Genomic DNA, 26,008 nt, shown 5'->3' on the forward strand with positions numbered 1-26,008 from the left:
AGAGTTGGGAGAGAGACAGTAAAGTGTATGCAGACCTCTGGGCTTCTAGTGTCTTTTTATTTTTTATTTTTTGAAGATTTTATTTATTTATTTGACAGAGACAGCCAGCAAGAGAGGGAACACAAGCAGGGGGAGTGGGAGAGGAAGAAGCAGGCTCCCAGTGGACGAGCCTGATGTGGGGCTCGATCCCAGAATGCCGGGATCACGCCCTGAGCCGAAGGCAGACGCTTAACGACTGTGCCACCCAGGCGCCCCTCTGGTGTCTTTTTAAAATAGAAGCTGTGTGGAGGAGCAGTGCCACACTTGTGGTAGTAGCTGTGTCTCTGACAGACTCTGCCTCAGTTAGAACCAATGCTGAAAGATCTTTTTTTTTCCCCAACATTATATTTAAATTCAAGTTAGTTAACATTTAGTGCAATATCGGTTTCAGGAATTAAGTTCAGTGGTTCATCACTTGCATACAACACCCAGTGCTCATCATGAGTGCCCTCCTTAATGCCCATCCCCCATCTAGCCCATCCCCCACCCACCTCCCTCCATCAACCCTCAGTTTGTTCTCTACCATTGAGAGTCTCTTATGGTTTGCCTCTCTGTCTGTCTTGAAGGATTCTTTATGTCAAATGACTGGTTCCTTTTTATTCAACCTAAACTCTTAGTAGCTAGAATTGGTCTGTTCTCACAAAGGAAACCACGATTTCTTCTGGAAGGGTGTAGTTATAGATCTGAGGTGTCTACTAAGTAGTCTGACCCTATGTGCCTGGTGGTGGTTCTTGGCCTGCTTGCAGTTTGCTCTGGGGCCCATTTTCTCACTGGTTTCAACCAGGCTCTGGGAGCTCTCTCAGCCCGAGGTCCTCTGCTGCTTTCTCTCCTCTCATTTACTCATTTTGCTTTGTCACTTCCTGGCTGTGAGTACAGCAGGCCCCTCATAGAGGGAAGACCTGATTTTCTCTCAAGTTTATCTTACAGGTCAAATTTAACCACAAGGTCCCTTTTAAAACCCCCATCTTAGGTAAGACCAGAGAAATTTGGGGAAGAAATAGGGTACAGTCCTATTTAAATGTTCATGTGCTATTTAGGATTTCAGAGTTCCCAAGCACTAAGGAGGATGTGCACATTATAAAAAAAAAAGCAACACCAAAGGTTTTGTTTTTAAATTGTCATGTTTATATAAAAACATGTGTCAATACTTTGATTTTCTATAATATAGTTATAAAAATAATACCGATACTGTTTCTGAGAATTGTCATGTAAAACTAGGGAATGATAGTTTTAGAAACACCATAAAATATTTAAAGTTCAACAGCAGTTTTTATTTCTTTTAAAAAATTTCTGTGAAAGGAAGTTCAGTTATCCTCTGAAAGCTCGTGTGTGCTTATGGGGAGTTGTGGTTCATCCAGGACGTAATAGCAAGACTACGACGGTCACTTCTATCCTCTGAGACGTGAAAATCAAGAATACTCTCATTTCTGTTGGAGTGGAGGACACGGTACCTCCCTCTGTGTTTCTGCAGAGTCAAAGAGACAAACCCTTCCATAGAACTCTGGGTGGGGTGCACTGAAGGAGTGGGTTCTGTCAGCCCGGGGGGACCTGAAGTCAGGGGGAAGACAGTTTCTTATTTGTGAATGGCTAATTAGTAGGTTTGTCTCACAGCAAGGCCCCTCACTCTTGCCTAGTAGCAACCTTAGGTTTGAGCGGCAATGCCTAAAAGCCATCTGTCACCTGCTCTGACTCACCCAAGTTCAGAGCGAATCCCAGAAGTCTCAAGTTTCTTCAGGAAGTTGAGTTCCAAAACTGTTTATGAGATCAGGTTAAGGTGACTTTTCTCTACTCTAAGCATCAGTAATTGTCCATAACAAAGCAAATATGCTATAATTGTATATTTATGATAGGATTATGTTTCTTGGTGATGGGGCATTTAGGAAGTCAAGATATTTTATAGCTCTTTTTTCCACTACAGGTTTGAAAAAAGTTAGGGTGCACATATTAAAAAAAATACACTAAACAGGTTAGGATTTCTTGGTCTGAGAGAAACCAAGACTAAGAAAGAAAATGATTAAAGTTAAATGATCATAAAGGGTATTGACATGAGCAACTCAGATATATTCTCCAAATAGCAGACTTCAACATTAGAGGAAGCTTTCTAAAAACTGTCCTCTGCTAGGATAAAAGATTATGGGCTGGGAACATAAACGCAGGATGAAGGTTCAGGAAAGGTGGAGGTTTTCATAATGGTGAACATTTGTTGGGTTCTTCCCATGACCTCATGCTGTTCTACTTTATCTTATTTGATCTTCAAAGCAACCTGAGGAGAAACGTCTTCTTATTTATCCCCATTATACAGACCAGGAAGCTTGAAGCTTGTTCAAGATCACACAGGCTAGGAATGGTGGAGCTGAGACTGGTGATGTCATTCACAGTGTATTAGAGAAGGTGTTTGGAGACCGTTCCTCTTTTTCTTTTTTAAGAGATTACTGTCTCCTTTTAAAATTATTTCTATGAGATTTAGGGAACCCCCATAGGGCAGTTCTTGTGTTTTATTTTTCTACAGTAACTCTCTCTCCTTAAGTAGGTCATTATCATAGAATCTTAGGATGGTCACCCTGAAAGGGATTGACTGGGCTCTGCCCTCTGTCCTCTGGGACAAAAAATGAAGTGAGACCTCACTTGTTGAGGATCATGGGAAGTTATTTTCACTAATCTTGGATATCTTCAGGAAGGACCTCCGCTAAAAGCAAAGCTACCCTTTGATATACTTTCTAGTATATATTCTAGAAGTCAGGGACTTGATGTAAAGACTCAAACCTAACCGATAACAACGTCTTTTATCACCTTAGGGGAATTTAGAGATTGACTAATTACTACTTCATTATAAAGTTTCATTATTCACTCAAGCCACCCTGGGAGGTTCCTTGAGTTTATTGAGCACTTACTATGTGCCAGGCATTACACTGAATTGTGTTGAGTCTGATCTTAGAAAACTTTAAGAAAAACACTAGACAACCCACCCCCCTGGATGGGTTGGAGTCCGATTTTTAATTTTTTTGAATAATGATGATGATTTGCCCTTCCCTGTGTATTCTTTAGTCCTTACAAGAGCTCAGGGATAGTGTTACACCTATTTTACAGGTGAAACGATTAAAGCTCAGCAACATAAAGTAATATAACCTTTGTCACACAGCAGGGCCTTGACCACGTGAGCTCCTAAAGAGAATAGTAATAATTTTAATATAGCACTTGACACCTATCGAATGCTTTTACTTATCTCATTTACTTTTGTAACAGAAATGATAGTCGTTGTTAACAATACTCATTTTACAGATCGCGATAATCCCTTGTATTTATGACGTACTTAATATGTGCCAGGAATGCCAGACAACTCATCGGATAAGGCCATGTTCATGGAATGCTCCCAACAACTCTAAGAAGCATCATTATTCCCATTTTACAGATGAGCTGTTGAGGCCCTGGAAGTTTAAGTGGCTTGCTCAGCACAGTGGGGAGCTTGTCTGCCCAGCCAGGGCACAGGACCATTTTGTTATATTCACTTTACCATGTTATGCTCCCTCATTTCCAGATGAGGAAACTAAGATCCAGAGAGCTCCCGACGACAGCTGAGGCCATGCAGCTTGTAAATAGCAGAGCTGGGGTTCCAACTCTTATCCTTTTGTTAGAAAGCCCACTTGTTCCCCCGGAACTGGGCTGCCTCTGCACAGGAGAATCGAAAGGCTGCCCAATTAAGTTCCCCAATTCCTCCGTGATATGTTTTAAACGTTCATAAGGTTAGTCATTCTTTACATTTCTTTGTGTTTTTCCCCATTTTTAGGCAGAGCCCTGTACTACTGCCAACAGCATGTACATGTAGGTTAAACAACTTGCTCCGGAAGTCGTCCGGTAAAGTTAGATTAGAACTCAAATCTGCATTGGACTCCTGTGTGCCCTGCTCAGTTGTCTGTGTGATTCTTGTCCTCTTGGTCTGTTGAAAATGTGGCTTGGGAGAAGGCCTTGCCTTTATGAGATTGCTTCCTGGTGCTGTAAGGAATGCATCCTTTTCCATCTGAAGGCCATTTACATCTCTCTGAAATGTAATGAATCACATTAATGGTTGAAACAAGGAAGTATGTCAGTATCAGATATATAACAAGGACCACTCACTCTGATTTGAAATGTTGCCAATCTATACAATCTCAGCCTTGAACATTTCAAAGCACGAAAGTTCATTACTGCAATGACCAAGTCCCCTTTAGATTTCTGAAGGAAAAAAGTTTATGGTAACCATTTACAGTACTATACTTCTATTCAAATTGCAAACTCCAGTAAATGTTCCCTAAAATTGAGTTGGATGAAATTTTTCTATGTATCTGTTGATACAGTAAACATCAGATAAATATCCAGATGTATTTAATTATTTTGACTCAGTATGTCCTATTTAGACGGCCTTTAAATAAATTGTTTCTGAATTGAACAAATAAACAAGAAATAGCTGAAACTAACTGGCTTTGATTGTATGGAAAAACCAAGAGGCTTTAAAAGAGGGATCATTTCAGAAATACCCATGTCTTATTATACTCATTTTTATTTTTAGAGATAAGCCTGCATTGACTATTCAAACATATTAACAGTTTTAAAAAATTAAGCTTTTCATTTTCAGAGGCTGATAGGTGTTAGGGGAATAATTTTTTTTTGAAAGATAACTGCATTTTATTTTTATTTTTTTTATTTTAATGTTTTTTATTATATTGTGTTAGTCACCATACAGTACATCCCTGGTTTCTGATGTAAAGTTCGAAGATTGATTAGTTGCGTATAACACCCAGTGCACCATGCAATACATGCCCTCCTTACTACCCATCACCAGTCTATCCCATTCCCCCACCCCCCTCCCCTCTGAAGCCCTCAGTTTGTTTCTCATAGGGGAATAATTTTAAACCTGTTCCAAATGTATTAGTGCTAGCTCAGATGTGTTTTAACTGTGGGACTATCCTTGTGTCACCAAGAGTTTTTCTTTTTAAAAAAAGACAGGAATCAGTACTCCTTGTGCTCGTCCTCTCTTCACGGTTTTCTCATGTAATTCTCACATCCCTGTGAGTCAGATATAATTACCCCCCCACCCTCTTTTACAGATGAGGAAACCGAGGCTCAGAATTTCTGAGTAATTAACCGAAGATCACCCAGCTAGAAAGTAGAAGTCTCAGAACTTGAACCTAATTCTGCACATTCCAAAGTCCCTGGATATTCTAATATACAATGCTGTCTTGTGAACAGCCTGGTGTATTAGAAATTTTAAAATTAGCAAAACATTTTAGAATTAGCAAAAAAAGAGAGAGAGAGAGAGAGAGAGAGAGAGAGAAATTTGCTTATGCATCTGTTTGATTAGCCCTCCAGTAAGGACAAAACAGTTTGAAGTACACACTGGAAATATATGGCAAATTTACCTTTTTTTCTTATGTAGACTGAAGCTCTTTTGATAAATGTACTTGGCCTTGAGCTTGTGCCTCCAGGGAACCCCACAGAGATACATCAAAAGATACTGTTAATGCCCAGCAGTTAACCCTAACAAGTTGGCTGCCCATTATTTTTATTATTACAGTGACTGTAGGTAACACTAGGCTCTATTCCAAACATGTGGCATCTTTAAAACAGATTCCAGCAGGATGAAAGATGTGTCCCTGCTCTTCTGTTTTGGGTCATTTTCTTACTGTCAGAAACTCATATGCTTACCACTGAAACTGGATGGTGATGAAGCTTTTCAGTTGTTTTTTTTTTTTTTTTTAAAAGCGAGGGGGTGGTGGTGGGAGGGGCTGAGGGAGAGGAGAGTCTTAAGCAGACTCCACACTCAGTGCAGAGCCTGACACAGGGCTCGATCTCATGACCCTGAGATCAGGACCCTGAGGTCATGACCTGAGCTGAAATCAAGAGTTGGACCCTTAACCAGCTGAGCCACCCAGGAGCCCTGAAGCTTTTCAGCTCTTAATGGCAGTTGACTTTGAGATTAAGTTTGTCTATTTCTTAAAGGTTATCTTCTGGGGTAGCTTCAGCATGAGAATCCTATAACTGGCTGCCCTCCTCTGTGTTCTTCTCACATGCTGCTCCCTCTGTTCTCATCTCTACCCCCAACCTCCTAACCTCCCCTGCTAGAAAGTGCTATCCACTGACCTGCCTGGAAAGAAAGCGAAATCATGAATTCCTGCAGTTTATAAACCAAAGAACACATCTGAAAAATAGTAGCTGGGTATGGGGCATGGAAAAGTACAGGCTTCCTATACTTTAACCAAGTTGATCGTTCAAAGAATTCTATCTTAAAAAAAAAAGTTAGAATAGTATGTGTTCACTGAAGTAATATAAGAAAATACAGAAAATAAATAAAGCAGAATTCAACTTTGTAAAGATGACTGAAGCAGATTGTTTTTTAAATGGCCGTTTGACTTTCCAAAGAGAAATGCTTCTGTGTTAGAAATAGTCCTTACTCATGGTCCATTTGGTCACACTCATCGAGCCTGGAAGTCTAGAAAGTTCTGTGCCATGCAGGGCCTGAAACGGTGGGGTCATAGGAAATAAACACTCCTTATAGAGTCTCATTTTTCTCTTGCTTTATCCTTTCTCAATTTGGGGTTGCATGTTCTAAGTCTGCAGTGGTCGGTTCACTAAAGGTTTTTCTTCTCTCTCCCAGACCCCAGGCAGGCACAGTCTTCCCCGCCGTGGTCCTATGACCAGTCTTACCCCTCCTACCTGAGCCAGATGACATCCCCGTCCATTCACTCCACCACCCCGCTGTCTTCCACACGGGGCACGGGGCTTCCTGCCATCACCGACGTGCCCAGGCGCATTTCAGGTAAAGACCACACTTTAACTAAAAACCCACTCCTGTGCAGGGGTGGGACTGGGCTTATAGGATGGGCTGAGACTCACAGTAACTCTCTTTTAGAGGCATGTGGGCAAGGGTATGAGAGCTGGCAAACTGGGTCCTCTGAATGATGGGGTTATCAAGTCCTTGAACAGTTTAAATTAAAAGACGAAAAGCCCACCAGAGCTGGCATCGTTTTCTTAAGATGACATTGAATGCCACCCAGTTTTAGTCCTGCTGAGTTGTGGCCCCTTTGGTGGGCACTGTCTCAACTCGGGCCTTCTCCTGAGGGTCTTATGCCAGGCCTTCCTCTGCTTGCGTTCCTTTCTCTTCTCAACATCCGCCTGTGAACCAGATCACAGACCGTTGGCACAGCCTTCCTTTTCTAGAGCCTCTTAACTCCCAGAAGTCCAAGTTGGCTCGTTCTGAGAGAGAACACCTGCAAACTTAAGATCCTTATCAGAAGCTAGTCATTTGAAGTGTGGCGGGGCCTGGAAGAATCTTAAAAGGCCATGTGTGGCCTCTGAGCGGCCAAGTCCAGACTGTCTTAGCCTGTCCACAAGCCATCTAGCAAGCCACGGTCGCTCTCAACGTGGCAGCCCTGGTGCTCACACCCATTATTCCAGAGGCACCGCAAAAATACGTGGCTCACACTGGAAGTGTGTGCGGCAAACAGTCTGGCCTGCTCTCTCTCTGTCACAGAGAGAATTCATCCTAGAGAGCCAGAAAGTGTACGCAGCCTTCACACTGGCAAGTAGGGCAAAGTTAAAGGCCCTCGGCCAACCCTGTGAGTCCTATGGATCAGGAAAAAAAATCTCTCAGTACAGCCCTGACACGCAGACCAGAGCACACCCCCTCAAATAAAGCAGTAGGCCCACCGAGGCACACACAGTTGGCTCCTCTATGTGTCAGACACTCTCCTCAGAGTTCGCGCTCCGTGCACCTGTTTGACTCCTGGCCAGGTTAATGCCTCTCTTTCTTTCTCTTTGTGTTTCTGTCTCTGTCTCTCTCCCTGTCGCATTTTCTGCAAAGCTCGAAGCCGCTACTCACTCCGCTGAGTTGCACCACTGACACGAGGGAGCTCCACCGGCAGGCTTGCAGGTTTTGATTAGTTCAGACTCCTTTCTTTCTTTCCACTTGGGAGGAGGGAAGGCTTTGTTTCTCAAGCGAATGGCAGGAAAGGGCTCTCTGGTCCTAGTGCCTTCACATTTTCTACAGCAGATGGACTCCCGCAGGGGTGAGTAGGGTAAGAAGAGGGGTGGAGGGAGAACCCCAGGCTTCTTTGGAAAACCATGTTACCCCTTTTCATTATGACTGCTATTATTATTTTTATGAACCACGTGGTATTTCTTGGGGAATTGTGCAGAGTATCGAATTTTAGTTACCATTTCCCTTGAACAGGAATGACTACCTCCTTTAGGCAAACATCAGTTAAAGACACGGGGAAGGGATGAGTAAGGCCCCGGGGGAGAACGAGGGCCGAGGTGGGATCAAAGGCACAGTGTTGGACGGTGTTGAATGAGTTCTGGTCATTCCTTCTGTATTTTATACCGGGTCTGTTTTGTTGCACATAGGGCCAAAATGATGCTTTGCCAGGACAGATTTGTGCAAACTCGCTTCTGTTTAGGGTCCTCTGGGGCTTCCGTCTGTCCAGCCCTCTGTGGCTGAAGCAGATTTTGCTGTTTGTCCTCTGGCAGGACCTAGAGGGAAAAACCTCAGGGAGCGATTGTAGCTTTAGAGACACTTCCCTACAGTGTTTTCTCACCCAGGTGCATTCGCATAAGATTCAGTTGGGAAGACCATTGGAAAGAACACTGAAAACAGGCCGCGTAAATGCGCAGTCGCTGTTGTTTATCATTTACATGTGTCATGCAGAATAGCGAGCTCCTGTTGAGTCCATTGACTGATGCTTATTTAAAACATTTCCATAAACCAATACCATGCCACGCTCCCCGTTTCACAGAAGAGGCAGTAGGAGCAGAGTCGGGTGAATTACCCAGCCATATATTGGTCTGCGGCCAAGGGTAGGAACGAGCCTCTGCTCTAAACTAGTTTAAAACTGAGTTTAGTCCAGTTTTTTCTTCCCACCCCAAACGTTGCTCTGAGTCGTTCCTGGCCAAGTAACCTGGTGCCAGGGTGGAAGGTTCTGTGTAAACATTAAAGGGAGGAGAACAGAAAATCCCTCTTGTCAGCATGTTGGGAAACAGGAAGACAGAACTAGATAGGGACTGTCAGGGAACTGGAGGAACCCTGATTTACCTGACCTTGCTCTTGGGTGTGGGGCGGTGGCCGCACCCCACAGTGCTGCCTGCTAGGCTTGGGGGCCAAGTCAGCTGGCGTGAGTGCCACTTTCCCTTCCCTGGGGGCCGGTCCCAGGGACCTCCCGAGAATGGAGCCCATCTTGTGGGTTCCAAGGTGCCACGTCGCATAGTGTCTGTCTTATTCCCCACCGATATCTAAAGGCAACCCTAAGGTCTGGATGCTTTCTCTCATAACATGAATAGCTCAAGTATTAAACTTCATCTCCAACTCCAGGCAGTCCTGTGTTCCCTTTCTGAGATGCTTTCCAGAGCAGTTCATGCTTTTGTGTAGAGAGCTCAGTTCTCACCTCATATGAAGGGGATGCAAAAATACTCTCGCAGGATCCTGGGTGATAAAGAAGTCCTTACTTGTAGGGTGAGACTGGAGGTTCAGGCCCAGGTTTGCGTCCCAGCTCGTGCACATAGCAGGCAAGTTCCTTACTTCTCCGAAACTTAGCTTTCTTATTTGTAAAATAGAGATATAATATTAATCTCCTAGGGTTACTGTGAGGATCCAGTGAGATGCTTTAGGTAAAGTGCTGTCCACGCACTGCATACGCACTAGTGCTCAACAGATTGCAGCCGATGTTACGAAGCAAAAGTTGTTTTGTAATAATTGCTTATCTGTACGTAATTTGCAGACAAGCCCTAGCCTAAAGGAGTCAAGTAGATAAAAATCTGAACTCTTAAAGGGGATTATTTGCTTTGTAAAATGGATCCACCACAGAGCATAGTTAAAACAAACAAACACATTTAAATATTTAAATGAGCGAATGCTCATTTGGCATTCATAAAGCCTGCACACAGCCTAGCACAGAGAAGTCCTCAGTGTTTGCTAGTATTTGTACCGTATAGATTTAGAATGAATGTGTACAGAGATCTAAAAGCAGTTGGGACCCATTCACAGAAGATCGACAGCACCCTAAGAGAAAATAACTATTTCATCATGATGTTGGAAAATAGCATGATCATGTTTTTTTCCAAGGGATCGTTGGAATCGGAGCAACCAGAGAGATCATTCAAAGTACCATTCCTAAAGCAATTCCATTTCATCCTAAAAGACCATTCCAAAGAAAGGCCATCATTTAATACACTTAAAGATCTTCAGAGAATCCAATTTGACAACTTCCTTTTTGGGTATCCCCCCCAAGTCATTTTTCAAGTGTGGCTACATATGCTAGACCGTGATGAATTATGTTAACGTCAGCGATGGATACTATATTGTGTTGTCCCTGCCGTGGCCCTCATGGAAGCAAGGTGTAGATAGAGTAAGACGATAAACTTGTTACCCTCAGTCCCTACTTGACCGCAAGAAAAGATGCAAAGCCAGATGTCTTGGAGTTCATCCGCACAAAAGAAAAGATTCAGGAAATATTTCCTTAACCTTGAATAGCCTTAAATATTGTAACAAAAACAATAGCAGCAGTCATAGGTTTATGACTAAACAAACTACTGTCATGTAATTGACCAATAGGGCTTCTCTTATTGTAATGAGTTTAGTTCATGTTCAGCTGAATTAGAAAAATCAAACACTTCTTATCAGAAACCAGTCTGGAGACATTACAGGGCAGGAGGGGCCCTGTAGGGGTTGCTTCCCCTTCCCTCCCATACTCACGATGATAAGCATGGCCTTATCACCTAACAATCTATATTTAAGTAGCATCCTCCACCCCTGAGGGATTTTATACATTATCTCATTTCATCTTATATGATCCTAAAAGAATATTCACAATACTGAGTTGGCCAAAATTGTTTCTCACTGATTCTATCAAAGGGCAAGGTGTGGCAAGGCGAGGACAACAAGTAAGCCTGACAACAACCCAAACCATTGTGTGTCTTTATCACTGTCATAATGTTATCACCCGTGGCATCTTTGATGTTCAAAGCTCTTGTGAGGCTTGGCACAAAGATGATAATTACTTTTCTGCAGGTCATTACAAAGTACTATGTAAGTAAATAATTACAGACTTTCAAAATGTATTTTATGTAATTATCCGATATGAAAAGAAACAACTGTTTCTTGACTCTGATTCTTTGACTTGTGGGTGAGAGTATGAGCTATTGTTCATCTCTGGAAGGAGACCCTCTGTGAGTTCTATCACTGCTGATAACTCCTCCCCTGCCCCACCCATCTGAGTAAAGCAGCTTAGAGCGACCTAGGTCTGTACTGCTCTTTGGCACACGTGAAAGTGGAAGGGACTCATACAAGCATTTTCCTGTGGTCTTGGTCACTCTGCCCATGGACCTCTCTGACGCTTTCGGGAGTTCTCTAAGAGAGTTAAGATACAGGAATTAGAGATGCAAGGGTAGGGTCATACATGTCGTTCGCCTACGTTACTCTGGGAGAGGCCAGTGCAGGTTGTGTGGACGATTTTTTTCTACATTTGTAGGATTTTTTTTTTTTCTACATGAGACAGAATTAAGAACTGTAATCTTTTCGAAGGTTACATTTTTTTTTGTTTGTTTCAGCAAATGGTCTTGAATTTCTTCTTTCAAAATATTTAAATATCAAAAAATTCCACTTAATCAGCTGCACAGGACTACTCAAGATGTCTCTGTTTTTATGACTCTTAGTCGCGAAACTATAATATTTCCAAAGGTCAGCAGAATAGGCGTTAGTCTAATAAATAAAGTTGCTAAAAATTATTTTATTACTACCACAAAATCAAGAAATTGCCAGTGGAAAAACCCCATTTGATCGGGAGGGGTTGTCCCATGTGACAAAAACCCGGCCGTGTTTGATGCAGTTCATTTTCAGTGTCCCTTATAACCGAGTTTCTGTCAAGTCCCCTGAGTCCGGTTTTGAAACCGGCGGCTTCAGTAACGTGCCAAGTATATGTGGACATTTATTTTTCACAGGGCCACTCTTAACTCACAGGAGGGAGTGACGCCTTAAGAGAGGTTAAAAGGAAAACTCCAGCAATTAATACTAATAAACCAGAAAGTTAAAGCAACTGTAATAAAACACCAGAACATCTACTTTTATTTATTTATTTATTTTACTACAGAACCATTCCTTTATTAAGAGCCACCTGTTTGTAGACACACCTTTGCCACAGCGGCCACGGGCAAGTAATTAAGTTTAATAGGAGCCACTCTTATTCTGAAGAAGTTCTCTGTTTAAAGCCACAGAGGGGGAAGTCGTTAAATTTAATAGACCCTAAACAAAGGCAAGCCCTGTGTTACCAGTGGAATGTTGTTCGGTATTCTTCTCTGTGTTATCGAAGGTGACTCGGTGACTCGTTGGGGTTTTTTTGCATTCTCTAAGTTGCAGTTCATCTTGCTTTCTCTAAAGGTAGGCTCTCTCCCGACACGAGCAGATGAGGTCTTTATCTTATTGCCGGCCGTGGGGGTGCCCAGGTCCAGGGCATCCCTAGACCTCAGTTTACTAGGAGTTTTGAGTGACGGGTGCTGAGGACCCAAGAAGTGGTTCCCATTCCGACTAGATCAGTGGCGGAGAGTTGGCCCGGCTCACAGAACTGAGGGAACTCGGTCGTATTTACTGTTACTTGTCGTTAGAGGCGCAGAAGCGCAGCGTGAGACCCGCGTCCGCGGCCTGACTCTGATTTCACACATGGTTCTTGTCAGTTCTTTTCGTGAGGATTGGTTTTTGGTACATGCGCAACCACCCACACATGAAGAAAGGATGTAGTAATGAAGGGGCTCGTGCCTGGGCAGGGGTGGCAAACACATGGCTACAGATTTTACTGGAAGATTTGCTGCAGTCCCGTTCTCTTCATAGGAGAAAACTTGGGAGCTCGAACCTCGCTTCACTAAATGTATTGAAGTTACTTTTTTAATGACATGGTGGCTTCTGTGGTTCCCGGGGATCCGAGAAGTGGGTGGAGGCAATGTGAGTGAGGGAACCTGAGTTTTCGTTTCATTGTCACTGAAGATTCTTTGTGCTGTTCTCAAATGCGTCCGTCCATTCCTTGTGCCTCTGCGGGCCCCGGGTGAACTAATGACTCAGAATTGCCTGTCCACATGTCTCAGAATTTTGTGCAAGGAGTGAGAGGATGTCTGCTCGGGGATTTGTTGTTCTTAGGACTTCTAGCAAAGAAAGCTTGCCTTACCTGATAAATGCCAGTGGAGACATCAAGTTGTGTTGTAAGCTTCGAAATGGTAGAAACATACTATTTTACATATGTATGTTTTTAAGTTGATACTTTATTTTTTAGAGCGGTTTTATTTAAAATTTTTTAGAGCAGTTTTAGATCTACAGAAAAATTGAGCATTAAGTAGAGCTGGGATCTATCCCCCACCCCCATCCTGCCCGCCCGCCATTTTGTCTTATTATTCACAGCTGGCATTTGTGTGGTGCATTTGTTATGATTGGTGAACCAATATTGTTATGTTATTCTTCGCTGAAGTCCATAGTTGATGTTAGGTTCATTCTCAAGTGTTGTGCACGTCTCTGGGTTTTGTCCAATATATAATGTCATGTATCCACCATGAGGGAGTCCTTCAGAATAATTTTATTTCCCTAAAAATGCCCTGGGCTCCACCTGTCTCTCCCTCCCCACCTGCTCCCACAGCCCCTGGCTGTGATCTTTTACCTGTCTCTGTAGTTTTGCCTTTTCCAGAATGTTGTATAACTGGAATCATTACAGTCTGTAGTCTTTTCAGACTGGCCTCTTTCTCTTCCTTCACCTTGTGCATTTAAGGTCCCTCTGTATCTTCCCATGACTTGATAGCTCTCTTCTACTTACCACTGGATACTATTCTATTGTAAGGATGTTAATCTATTTTTTAAAACATCAAGCCTGATCTCCCTGACCTGGGAATACCCCCACCCCATTTCCTTTGTCCTTGACTTTGTCACTGATGCTTCTTTTTTAGAAAGCGTTTCATGCATTCCTTCCTGGGAAAACACTTCCGCTGTCATAGCAGTTGTCCCCAAATGGTCCAGATTATGGATTTGCGTACCTTTCGTCCATTTCTTAATGAAGATTTTTCTTTAGCTTACTAAACATTTACATTGAGGTGATGATTCCTATCAATTCAAGTACAGAACAGACCCAGCTAACAATAACAACCCATTTATCTGGCGACTTCTTTGCTCTCCTAGGTCAAGGATGCTCCTTTTCTCTAAGAATGTCTGGCATTCCTTAAGTAAGCCACGTCAGTTTCCCACTTCCACGCCAGCCACCAGCCCTTTCCTCCGCACAGCTGGCCAGGGCCCTGTTCATCCTTCTTGGCCACCTCTTTCCCCAAAGGAATCCCTTCCCAGACCACCACATTCCTCAGAGTTTATTCCTCTGTCTGCACCCATCCATTTCTCATCTCTGTGCTTTGGACACACCTCTAATGTGAGACATACCTTCCTTCGGGACTATCATTTGCTTACATGGCTTCTGCCTACAATAGGAGTGAGCTTCTCAAGCACAGTGACTGTGTTGTATGTAGGCTTGAATCCTTGTAACTGAGCACAGTTTTGGGCACATAGTATGTGCTCAGTAAATCTTTTAAAAAACAAATATTAGTGGGAAAGAAGATAGAAAAATACAGGAAGATAGGCGTGTAGAAGAAATGGAAGAAGAAAGGGAAAAGAAGAAAGAAGATTCTGTTCACCTGGAACAACAAAGAAAGGACAAGAGGAACTTTTTATTGCTGATAAGGACAGGAAATAGCACAGTATGAGTGTGCATAAGCAGTATATATTTTTATCTCCAAGCCTTTCTGCAATGTGTTTCATATTTAGAACACATAGCAAGACTGCATCTGTTTCCAGAACTTGCTGCTAACAGTTGGTAATAATGCCAAAACATACTTTAGTTCCAGCTTGAAACCAAATGATCAAATAGAATTTTTGATTTCAAATTTAGAGTCTGACATTAATTATAGCCATCATGTAATAAAGTGTCAAAGTCCTTTTTGAGAAAATAATAGAAATTATATTAACTAAGCTGTAAATTGAAGCAAAATGACTCCCCTAAAATAAAGCAAGAGATCTGGTTTGGACAACATTTTTGACAAAGTCTTGCCTTCTCCAGACTGGACTTTTCCTGTTCTCCCCATCCTCCCCCCTCTTTAAGCCCTTGCTCTATGATAGGGTTTCCTGTCACTCACTGTCCAGGTCCACGGTCTCAGGGAACACTGCGCTTTGTCGGTGTCCCTCTTCATGCCTGGCGCCCAGAACCAAACTCCCTTACTCTAGGCCTCTGTTAGTGTAGGCTAAGGGGGCTTTGCGGACCATGCTACACTCTGTCCCTTCATGTTTGCCATTTTCTGACAAGCTGCATTACTCCGCCCCCCCCTTTTTTTTTTTTTTTTTACTTCTACAGTTATATTTTTAGATCCAAGTATGATAGTTTACGGTTATTCCTGTTTGGTTTTTATCTTATTTAATTCAGGTAATAGTTCCTGCCTGTCAAGGACTTTTTGGATTTTTATCATTTCATTCAATGTAGTAGGGAAGTTTATTTCAGCCATTTCAAGTCAGCTCAGCAAATACTTGGTACCTAATCAACTCCATTCTACTAGATTATACTTTTACTCTGAGTTACTTCAACAATTACATTTTCAACTGGAAAAAAAAAATATTCCACTTGCTGGCATGTGTGGTTTCATAATGTTTCTTTTTTCTTTCTTTTTTTTTTTTTAAAGATTTTTATTTATTTGATAGAGATAGAGACAGCCAGCGAGAGAGGAAACACAAGCAGGGGGAGAGTGGGAGAGGAAGAAGCAGGCTCATAGCGGAGGAGCCTGATGTGGGGCTCGATCCCAGAACTCCAGGATCACGCCCTGAGCCGAAAGCAGACGCTTAACCGCCGTGCCCCCCAGGCGCCCCCATAATGTTTCTTAAGATAGGACAAGAACATATAGAAAATCTTACCTTTTCCCAGCGAGATGGAAAGTTCCCTTAGGCCAAGGACCTGGCCTACTAACCCTTTGTGGTCTCTCTGTGAGTCTTAGTTTCATGCTCTGTGTGTTAGGTGCTCATGGAAGTACTTGCTCACTGCAGAAAGGTCTACGTAGTGCTGCCTGCTTTCGGGTCGCTTATGTTGTAACTGTTCTTAGGAATTGCTAATACATCTGGAAGTGGGGCTGTATGGGAGACTGATGACAGTTGCCATTTACTTAATTTCATATTTCCCATGCACAAATACGGTCCTAGCATGTATTTATATGATAGAATTTTTTTTTTTACTGTCTCTCTTAAAGTCAAGCAACACTGTTAGCTCTATGCCATTACATATATATGCACATATGCATGTTTTCACCTGTTCACTACATTTAGAATGAATACACATATAAATATTCTTGACAGGTCTGTTGTTGGGGATCTCAGTAAGTATCGCCAAGCTACTACTTGCACTTTCTTCAGGAGACAACAGGACCCATTAAACCCCCATGTCTTTCTGTTATTTTGCTACTTCAATGAGCATTGATGTTTCAGGAAATACTAATTGATTGATCACTGCTGGTAGAAAGGGGAAAGAGACACTGCACGATTATTTTAAGTTTGTTTTTAGATTTGTTAATACGTAGAAATAGTTATAAGGGGAAACGTAGAAAGATATCATTGAAAGAGGTAACAAAATAAGTAAAAAGTTTCCATATAATTAAATCCCATATGAAAAAATACAAATGACAGCACTTTAATTTGAATTATTCGAAGTCATTTTTAGACGTTTCATTTTGAACAGTTCAAAGTTCAAAGTCCTTTTCAGACTCCTTTATTTGTTTGTTTTCTTAAAAAATGGATAGGCTATTAATTGGGTTAGAATTTTTTTTAAAGATTTTATTTATTTATTTGTCAGAGAGAGAGAGACAGAGCACAAGCAGGGGGAGCGGTAGGCAGAGGGAGAAGCAGGCTCCCCACTGAGCAAGGAGCCCAATGTGGGACTTGATCCCAGGACCCTGGGATCATGACCTGGGCTGAAGGCAGCTGCTTGATCAACTAAGCCACCCAGGCATCCCTAAATTGGGGTCAGAATTTAAGAAACTTGGTTTGAGGCAAATCTAAGATTCCATTTGACAATACTACCATCTAATTATTATTATTATTATTATTATTATTATTATTTGATGAGACACTCAAGAAACTCATGAAACTCAAATTCATGAAAGTCTCACGAGTAAAATGCTGCCTAGGCATCGGTGTCACTGGATATCTCAGAGGATTTCTTAAGCAGGAAGTTGTCATCTTTTCCAGAGAGACTTTGGCCTTAAGTGATAAACTTATGCAGTCCAGCATGGTAGGCTGGAATAAGATCGATGTTCCTATATCCAAAGTTCACCACTCTCTCTCTAATCAAAATGGTCACCGTTCCAGTTCCCTGTTGTAATTAGTAATAATGCTATAGTTAATGGAATAATAATAACAAATATAATGATGGTTATAAACACTCTGCCCTGGGCCAAGGAGAGCAGTGATTCATGATAAATCAATAATAAGCCCACTGATGTGGTCACAATAAATCCATACCTAATTAAGAAGAACCCTTTCTAAATAAAAACCACCAAGGAAATAAAAACAGACTTGGAAAAGAAGAAAAAATCTGATAATAATGTTGTGGTGTACTCATCATTAAAAAAAGAACAAAAAGCAAACCTGTCAGCTTGCCAACTACACCTGAGTAAAACAGTACATTCTCAGTGTTGCTTAAAGGTACAGTGGCAGGCTGACCTAAAAGATTCCAAAAAAGAAAGAGTTTGGCCCTCTAGACAGTTCACAGAGAAAGTTAAGAGTTTTGTTTGTTTGTTTGTTTGTTTTTGACCTTAGAAGTTGACAGGTGTCACAGGTACTGTCCCTTTGAAGCTTTCGTTGGGTCTTGGTTTTTGGTTCACTCTGACAATCTCTGTCTTTTAACTGGTGCATTTAGGCCATTGACATTTAAAGTGGTTATTGATCTGGTTGGATTAATACCTACCATATTTGTTACTGTTTTTTATTTATTGCTCCTGTTCTTGATCCTATTTTTTTTTGCCTTCCACTCTTTTCCTGCCTTTCCTGGTTTTTGTTGAGCATTTTATATGAGTCCCTTTTCCCTCCGTTCTTAGCCTATCAGTTATGCTTCTCTTTGTACCCTCTTGCAGTGGTGACCCCAAGTTTGCAATATACATTTACCACTACTCCCAAGTCTACCTTCAATAACATTGTAGCACTTCATGGATAGTGTGAGTACCTTATAACCTATAAACAGCTGTGTGTACATTTTATGTGGACATAACTTTTCAGCTTCTTTGGGTAAATGCCAAGGAGTGCAATTGCTGGATCATGTGGTAAGAGTATATTTACTTTTGGGAGAAGCTGCCAAACTGTTTCCCAAAGTGGCTGTACCATGTTGCATTCTGACCAGCAGTGAACGCGGGTTCCTGTTGCTTTATGTGATCTCTGTGTGCATTTATATTTAAAGTGGGTTTCCTGTAGATAACATACAGTTGGGTCCTGTTTTTTGATCCATTCTGACAATCTCTGTCCTAACTGGTGCATTGAGATCGTTGATGTTCAAGTGATGATTGATGTGGTTGGATTGACATTTGAAGGGTGATTAAACCCTCAGATGACCTGTTGAATTAAGCAAATGATTGAAACATTTAAATTGGGATGTGCATCCCCAACGAGGATTGAACCGAACACCGATAAAATAGCAGATGCTCAACAAAATCGTGTCGCGTTGGTTTGGCTTCTTAGAAAAATGTTCCTTCCGAGGCTCAGGCACGCAGCACAGTGACTAAACACTCCTGGCCTCGTCGACAGCATGTGGAAGCAGCACTTGGCTGGGAATTGAGGAACCTGAGATCTAATCGTAGGTGAGCCTCCGAGTTCTTGAGCAGCTCACTTAACTTCTGTGGGTCTTAGGTTCCTTATGTGTGGAATCGGTTCGTTGGGCTAGGTATTCCCCAAGGTCCATCATTTTGAATGTCTGGGATTCTAAAATAAGGCCTGCGAGGGTAGGTTTTCTCTCAGAAACATTTAGTGATCAGCACATCAGAAATCTAAGCACTGCCACCCATAATAAAAATTAAGGCTAGTATAGTATTCGCCTTACGGACTAACTTCATAGGAAGAACTACTCTAGATGTCAAGAAAAGCTTTGTCTTGTGCTTCATTTGATCCCGATGAGGAGCCGTCTAGGATCAGGTTAATTACTGCCAAAGCACTCTACATTCAGACCTGGACGCTGGACCACAGCTGACTTCTGTTCAAGGTGAAGCCTCATATACGTGCACGTGTGTCTGAGTCTGCAGACGGGTTTTGAAACCACGGCTTTATTAAAATTAGAAAACTTTACTTTGTTGACATTTTACGTACCCTTGCATGGTTTTGTAGAACTTATCTGTAGATGAGAGAATAAGAGAATGGTTATGATGAAGTGTAATTTATCTTACTAGAGAATTAAGAATCTTATAGGCTAACGGTTATGAAAACAAAAGAGCAGGTGAATATATATTAATAATAGAATAAATGGGATGAGAGGACCAGATTCTCTATATTAAAGAAATTACATATTTAGAGAAAATATGATTAGAATTATAACAAAGTTCCTTTTAGTGAAACATTACTATCATAGTATTTTTTAGAAAGAATTTATTTGTCAGAGAGAGAGATTGAGAGAGGGCGAGCACAGGTAGGGGGAGGGGCAGAGGGAGAGGGAACAGGGAGCCTGCTATGGGGCTCGATCCCAGGGCCCCGGGATCATGGCCTGAGCTGAAAGCGGACTCTTCACCGACTGAGCTGCACACGTGCCCCTTGCTATCATAGTATTTTATGACCACATGATACAAATCTTCATTAATACAAATTATTGTCAACATTAAATTTACTCATTTGTTGAGACTGTTCTAGTCACTGGAGATACAGTGATGACTAAGACAGAAAAGCTCAGGGAGTTTTTTCTACTGGCATATGATGTAGTGATTATACACTCAGTCTTTGGAGCCAGACTCTTTGGGTTTAAATCCAGGCTTTTTGACTCACTTGCTGTGTGATCTTGGGAATAGTACTGAGCTTGTCTGTACCACAATTTCCTCATCTGTGAAATGGGCTGATAATAATAATAATAATACCATCAACCTCAATAGGTACGTATGAGGACAAAAGGAGAAAGGATGTAAAGCTCTTAGAATAATGTCTGGTAATAACTGTTAGCAATTACTGGGGAAGGGCAGGCAATTGAAAATGAGAAAATATTATCTAGGGGAATGTACTGTGAAGAAAGTAAAATGGGGTGATGTAATGAGGAAGCCGAGATCTAAATTTACAAGAAGCGTTAACCCTGTGCAGCTTATTGCAGGCAGCAGGGAAGGCGGGGGCAAGGGTCCTGCGGTGGGAAAAAGAATGCCTGGGCTGGAGTGTGGAGAAGATGAGCTGGAGGCTGAGACATCGCTGCTCCAGGTCCTGTGAGGCCTCTGCCGGTCAGGAGCAGAAGTTTGGGTTTGCTGGTCCGAGTAGTGAGGAGCCAGGGACAGATTTTAATCAGGTTCATGATATAAATGGATTTCTAGTTTCAGAAGGTCACTCTGGCTGTTTGGGGGAGAATTGTGTAAGAGGACGAGGGAGGAAACAAGAGTGTATCCGGGAGGATGGGGGCCTGTGCTTGCCTGGAGGTGGTGGGGGCGGAGACACTCGGGACTGGAGCCGAGCTTTTGCCTCTATCATCAAAATATTTGAGCAGTGCTTTCCCCTGATTGTTAGTCTACTTTAAAAAGAATAATATTCTGTTTTATAAAATGTAAAACCTTTAGACATTGTTCATACACCTCAGAGTGAAGTGGTAATTCAGGAATCGCTTGATTGATTGGGTCAATATAGAACCACCAACCTGGAAAATTGAGGCCAGAAATCCATTTCGAGAGCTGAAGTGCTCGGTTTGGTTGTTTTCATTGACATGTTAATCTGATTATTTCCCGGAGCTCCCCTTCCTTGGCATGGTGCAAGCACGGATTTCAGTGCGCAGGAGCACAATGATGAGATTAATCTGGGGGACTGACCCTCACTGTAGGCTCTCCTCACCGTCTTCTAGGCTAGGTAGCACATTTTTAGATCTCTCGTAGCCTTTAGACACACCAATTCCTTTCACTGCTTTTAAGGTGGAATGACGCGGGCATCGCCACACTGGTGTGAGCAGGCTGGCTCTGCAGGGGTTCATCCCGGGAAGCGTGTAGCAACAGCCCTGAGGTGAGGAGACCCCTGAACAAGGGGCTGGTGGTTAGTTACCTCAGGCTTGCACGCTAATATTGTGCATTAGAGCAAAGTAAAGCCAGATGACGCACCATTACTTGTCCTCCCTTTGAATGGAGGAACCATCCAGAACAGCTTCTTCCCAGAGGACTGAGAAATGGGGGCATATCTGAAATCGGAAAGAACTTGAATGGATAAGGGAGGAGGAACTTGTTCTAAGTCGAATGTCATAAGCACAAACTAAGGGTAAAGGAGGAAGCTTTAAGCAGCTGAGAGGATTCGTATAAGTGTGTAGTCAGCTATCACTCCCTTCTCAGCTTCTTTCCATACCCTGTGCGTTAAAAAGAGAACACTTCTTACCCCCCCACAACCTTCAGTTACTGGCTCTAGAAATTAGCTTGAAGATCTTGTGAAGATAGGAGCAGTTCTTAACATTTCCTGTTTGAAAAGTAACAAAAGTCCTCCTCTCCACGGGCACAAGCTTCCTCTTCTTCCTGGCACCCCAAGATGCAGGGATGCACGTGCTGAAAACTGGTATAACCATTTTAAAAGAAAAGCAGGGAAGCGGTAAAATCAGGGTCTTGGGAGCAGTGACCTAATCTACTTAAAATTTATTTGATGAATCTGTTATGAGTTTTAGAAGCCCATAGGACTCAAAGTAAGATACAATTCAAAGAGTATCATCCTCTCATAGGATGGGAAATCTGGAATAATGCCAAGGGCTCTAAAAACTTTACAGATTAGCATTCTGGGTAATGGGTTGGCTGTTTCTTTGGCTGTCAAACCTAATTTTTAACCTTTCTCCCTGGCTTTATCCTTTAGAATAGAACAGTAAAGGAGAATAGAAGTCAAAGATTCAATGTAAGGAGGAGACAAAACTAGATTGAGAAACAGCGGGTAACAAGCCACTGTGGGGTGGGGGGAAGCCACTTGTGAAAGGAATAAAATCGAAGGACAGTGTGCTCTACTGGAAAGAGGGGTATTTTCTCCCCAGGAGCCAGGAATTCCAAATCTCAGTGGTAGAAATGTGTGCAATTAATTTCCTTCCTCTTCAGACGAGGGGTGGTCTTGATCATGTTCATGCTTAAGCCTTGGGTACTGTTCTTTTTTTGCTCCCACGCTGCAGTATAATATCGAAAATCATCACAGAAGTGGTAACCAGATAAAACTAGGACCTTAGGACTAGAAACCTGGAGTCTGCCTTGCTCTCCTTTGCCATGTTGCCTGGTGCCTGAAAGAGAACAACTATTTCACCCAAAAGAACCCCACCCAAGGGTCTGCCTGCCAACATTTTAGTAAAAAAAGTAACATCTCATGTTATAAATAGTAGAACTTCTAGTTAAACGTTTGAAATAGATCTTTCTAAAAGTCTGTAGAAATCCAATAAGCAGTACCACTTACGTTATGTAGAAGGTTGCTGGAGCCCTTCACATTGAGGTAAAACTCTTCAGCGACCCACAGATGTGGCAGGTGAGGCTCTAACACAAATAAGAAACAGGCTAGCGTTGAGGGAAGTGGGACGAATAAGGAGATCTGTACCAATAGGCTCTGTGAGTTAGGACTGTGGACGCCCCCCCCCCCCCCCCCCCCCGCAGCATCGAACCGGATGAGGCCCACGGCCCGGTGCAGCGAGGCGACAGGTGGATTCCAGCAGCAGGTCAGGCTGCTGTCTCAGAGGATGCTGGCCTGAAGGCTGGGGTCAGCCAGGAGAGGTGGAGACTCGGGCAGGTGCCACGGAGCGGGTGAAGAAAAACTGAAGACACTCTCAGGAGGGAGGAGGCCTCCTCGTGGGGAAGCTTGAGTCCTTCTACTGCTCTAATTCAGGAACTCCAGAGAGCGAGGAAGTTGAAAAGACTCAGGACACCCAGGTCATCTATAAGGGTGGCTTTTCTGATGGTAGAAATGAAGCCTTCCGGATAAACAACACCATGTGTTCTAAGACAAATTAGGTGCTGAGGAAAATGGGGAGAATTAGAGCCACTAAGTCCAGAGGTGATAGTAAAAACTTAGCATTAATGATGATAATAATATTTAGGTAGTATTTTTTCAAGTTTTATTTATTTTAGAGAGAGAGAGCATGAGTGGGGGGAGGGACTGAGGGAGAGAGAGAGAGAAAATCTCTAGCAGACTCTGTGCTGAGCGTGGAGCCCAGGGTGGGGCTCAGTCCCACAAGCCTGAGATCATGACCTGAGCTGAAAACAAGAGTGGGACACTTAACTGACTGAGCCACCCAGGCGCCACTAGATAGAATTTTAAGTATACAGAAAGCACTTTCACAGGCATGGTCTCATTTCATCTCTGTGACAGCTCATTGGGGTATAGGTATCACTATAGCCTCTATTTTGCCAGTAGGAAATTAGGGCTTGGAGACATTCAGAGACATGGCCCAAGTCACAAGGTGAAAGAGCAGGACAGTCAACCCCAAGTCTTTCAGTTCCAAATGTACTCTCCTCACTGTGCTTTCATCATAGGAGTCTCCCCGTATCAGAACCAGACTGCTGCAGAGCCTGCCGGGTAACCTCCTTGGAGGGAGTTTTATCACATTGGTCTTTACAGGGGACGTGTGGGGGACAGAACCCCAGCGACCTTACTAAGTAGCCAGTGTTCATGCTTTGTAAAGGTCAGAGTACCCAAAATAAAGTAAAAGTCACCACGTTCCTGCCAAAAATAACAGTGGAAACAATTCACCTCCTACTTTTGTAAATCTAAATTTTATTCTAGAGATTATAAGTGTACATAGTAATGAAACCTTAAAACCTCAAAGTACATTTTTTTATATGTGGGACAGGGAAACGGGGGCTACTTGAATGATGTATAACAATATGTCCTATCCTGCAAGAGTTGGAAGGTTGATGTAAAATATTTATTTTAACTTCAGCTAGTTCAGATCAATACCATTTACTTGAAGCACCCAGAACAAGGAGGAAAGAGAAATAGCTCACATCATATTTCTCATCGAAAGTGCGAGTCTAAAGCTAATTTTAACCCTCTTTACTGCTCAATTTAATGATGAAAAGCTTTTGTACAAGGTAATAGTGTTCCCATTTTCTTTTGGCCTCTGTTGCAAACTGTTGTTGACAATTACTTTTTTTTTTGGTTTGTGGAAAAATATTCTCGATTTTCTAATTGACGTTTGTGTCTGGAGAGAAAACCTGGGTCGTTCTTGCACAATGCATATACCTCATTAAAAAAAAAAACCTTAATACTTTTTTTTTAATGGATGGGCACCTTTCTTTAGAAGAACAGTATTTCTAATAGAATTTTTAAGGCTATCTTTGGAATTCTCAAGGTTGCCTCATGTGGAACAGAATCAGAATTTTGGAGCTGGAAACCCATGGAGATGATTTAGTTAAATTCTGTCATTTTACTGGCGAGGAACGTGGTGGTCAGGGAGGGGAAGGGACTCTGCGTGGCTGCCGTGATTGCTCGGGACAGCGCTATGACCAGAACCCTCTTCCCTGGCTGATAGTCCAATGCTCTAGAACTGTTTTCGCCTGCTACACTTCCAATAGGGCGCCAACATTCTTTCTGTTATTGCTGTACACGGCCTTTGTGATCTGAAGAAGAAAAACCCTGCCCTCAAATTATCTCCTCCTCCTCAACGCTTTCCTCTTTTCCCCTAAAATGAAATCCTTATGAAGACACTGAACAGGTTTTGCCCTGGGTCTGTGACAGCATCATCTCTCTTGACCAGTCATCGGCTGTCTTGGGCCACATCTGGCCTAGACTCCGTAGACTGTATGCTCAGGCTGGGAAACATAGGGCTGGGGTTTTGTCCATGGCCGGCAGAGAACTTCTGCTGTTCGAGAAGGAGCTACCGCCGGACTACTGTTTGTTCCACTGCACACCGCGCAGACCAGGCTCTCGTGCGCGCTCTCTCTCTCTTTTTTTTGGTCATCAAAACAAGTAGCTCTTCTCAGACACCTTACTACATAATTGGGTGTGTCTGTTTACACGTGGGAGACAGAGGGCTTCATGTCCTCCAGCCATACAGGGAATCTGGGAGCAGCCACAAACAGATGTTGGAAATGTCCATTTGTGGCGAGTGTGTTACTATAGCACCAGAAGTAAACATTGAGGATGAAACCCCTCTGAAGGGGTGTGTGTGTGTGTTGAGAGGGGAGTGTTATCGAGCACAGCAGAAAGTGAAAGGAGGTCCTATTTTTTTTTTTTTTTCCGATTTGCTTTAGTATTTGTTCATCTCCTACAACAAGGAAAAGTTCACTCTTTGGTTTTGGCTGTTTGAAGGCTTTTGCCAAATGCTTAGCAGTCTGTAGGGTTTGATTTCTCTCAAAAAAACCACTTTGAGAACAAGGCTCTATGTAACTAAGATGTGTTTGTTTTTGTTTAAATCACTCAGAGGAGAAATCATCTCTTGTCCATTGTTAAAAGAGAGGTTTCAATCAAAGGAAAATTCTACATATTCTAAAATATACAAACAGCTCTTTGAAACTGATGCCAAATCAAACTCTAAAAGGGACGTTTTGCTTGCAGAAGTTTTGAGTTAATTCCGTGTGGAAAAACTCTGAGACAGTCAGAGGAATGAGTTGCTATAACCCTGAATTGGGATTCGGAAGTTATACGAGGGGCATTGTCTCAGGATAGCATGAAGACTCTTGGACGGGGCTGTAGGCTAAACCCTAGAAACGAAGCAAAAGAAATTCTTTGCAAAGTGAATCAGTTTTTAAGGTAAAGAAAAATTAGTAGCTTGTTTTCTGATGTTACTGGATCTAAACG

The 26,008-nt window shown here is 42.5% G+C and overlaps 1 protein-coding gene across 9 annotated transcripts in view; it reads left to right on the plus strand.

Annotated features, from left to right (window-relative positions):
- The window catches only part of RUNX2 (RUNX family transcription factor 2), a 266,126-nt gene that overhangs the window by 168,918 nt on the left and 71,200 nt on the right, over positions 1-26,008 (plus strand). For 7 of the 9 annotated variants that reach the window (XM_034648166.1, XM_034648170.1, XM_034648175.1 and 4 more), the window contains one exon: positions 6,668-6,829. The exons of the other annotated variants lie outside the window; for them this stretch is intronic. In XM_034648166.1, the coding sequence (XP_034504057.1) occupies positions 6,668-6,829 (162 nt within the window). The remainder of the gene's footprint in view (positions 1-6,667; positions 6,830-26,008) is intronic. 9 annotated transcript variants of the gene reach the window in all.

This window comes from Ailuropoda melanoleuca, chromosome 19 (assembly GCF_002007445.2).
Source record: "Ailuropoda melanoleuca isolate Jingjing chromosome 19, ASM200744v2, whole genome shotgun sequence".
NCBI classification, from domain to species: domain Eukaryota; kingdom Metazoa; phylum Chordata; class Mammalia; order Carnivora; family Ursidae; genus Ailuropoda; species Ailuropoda melanoleuca.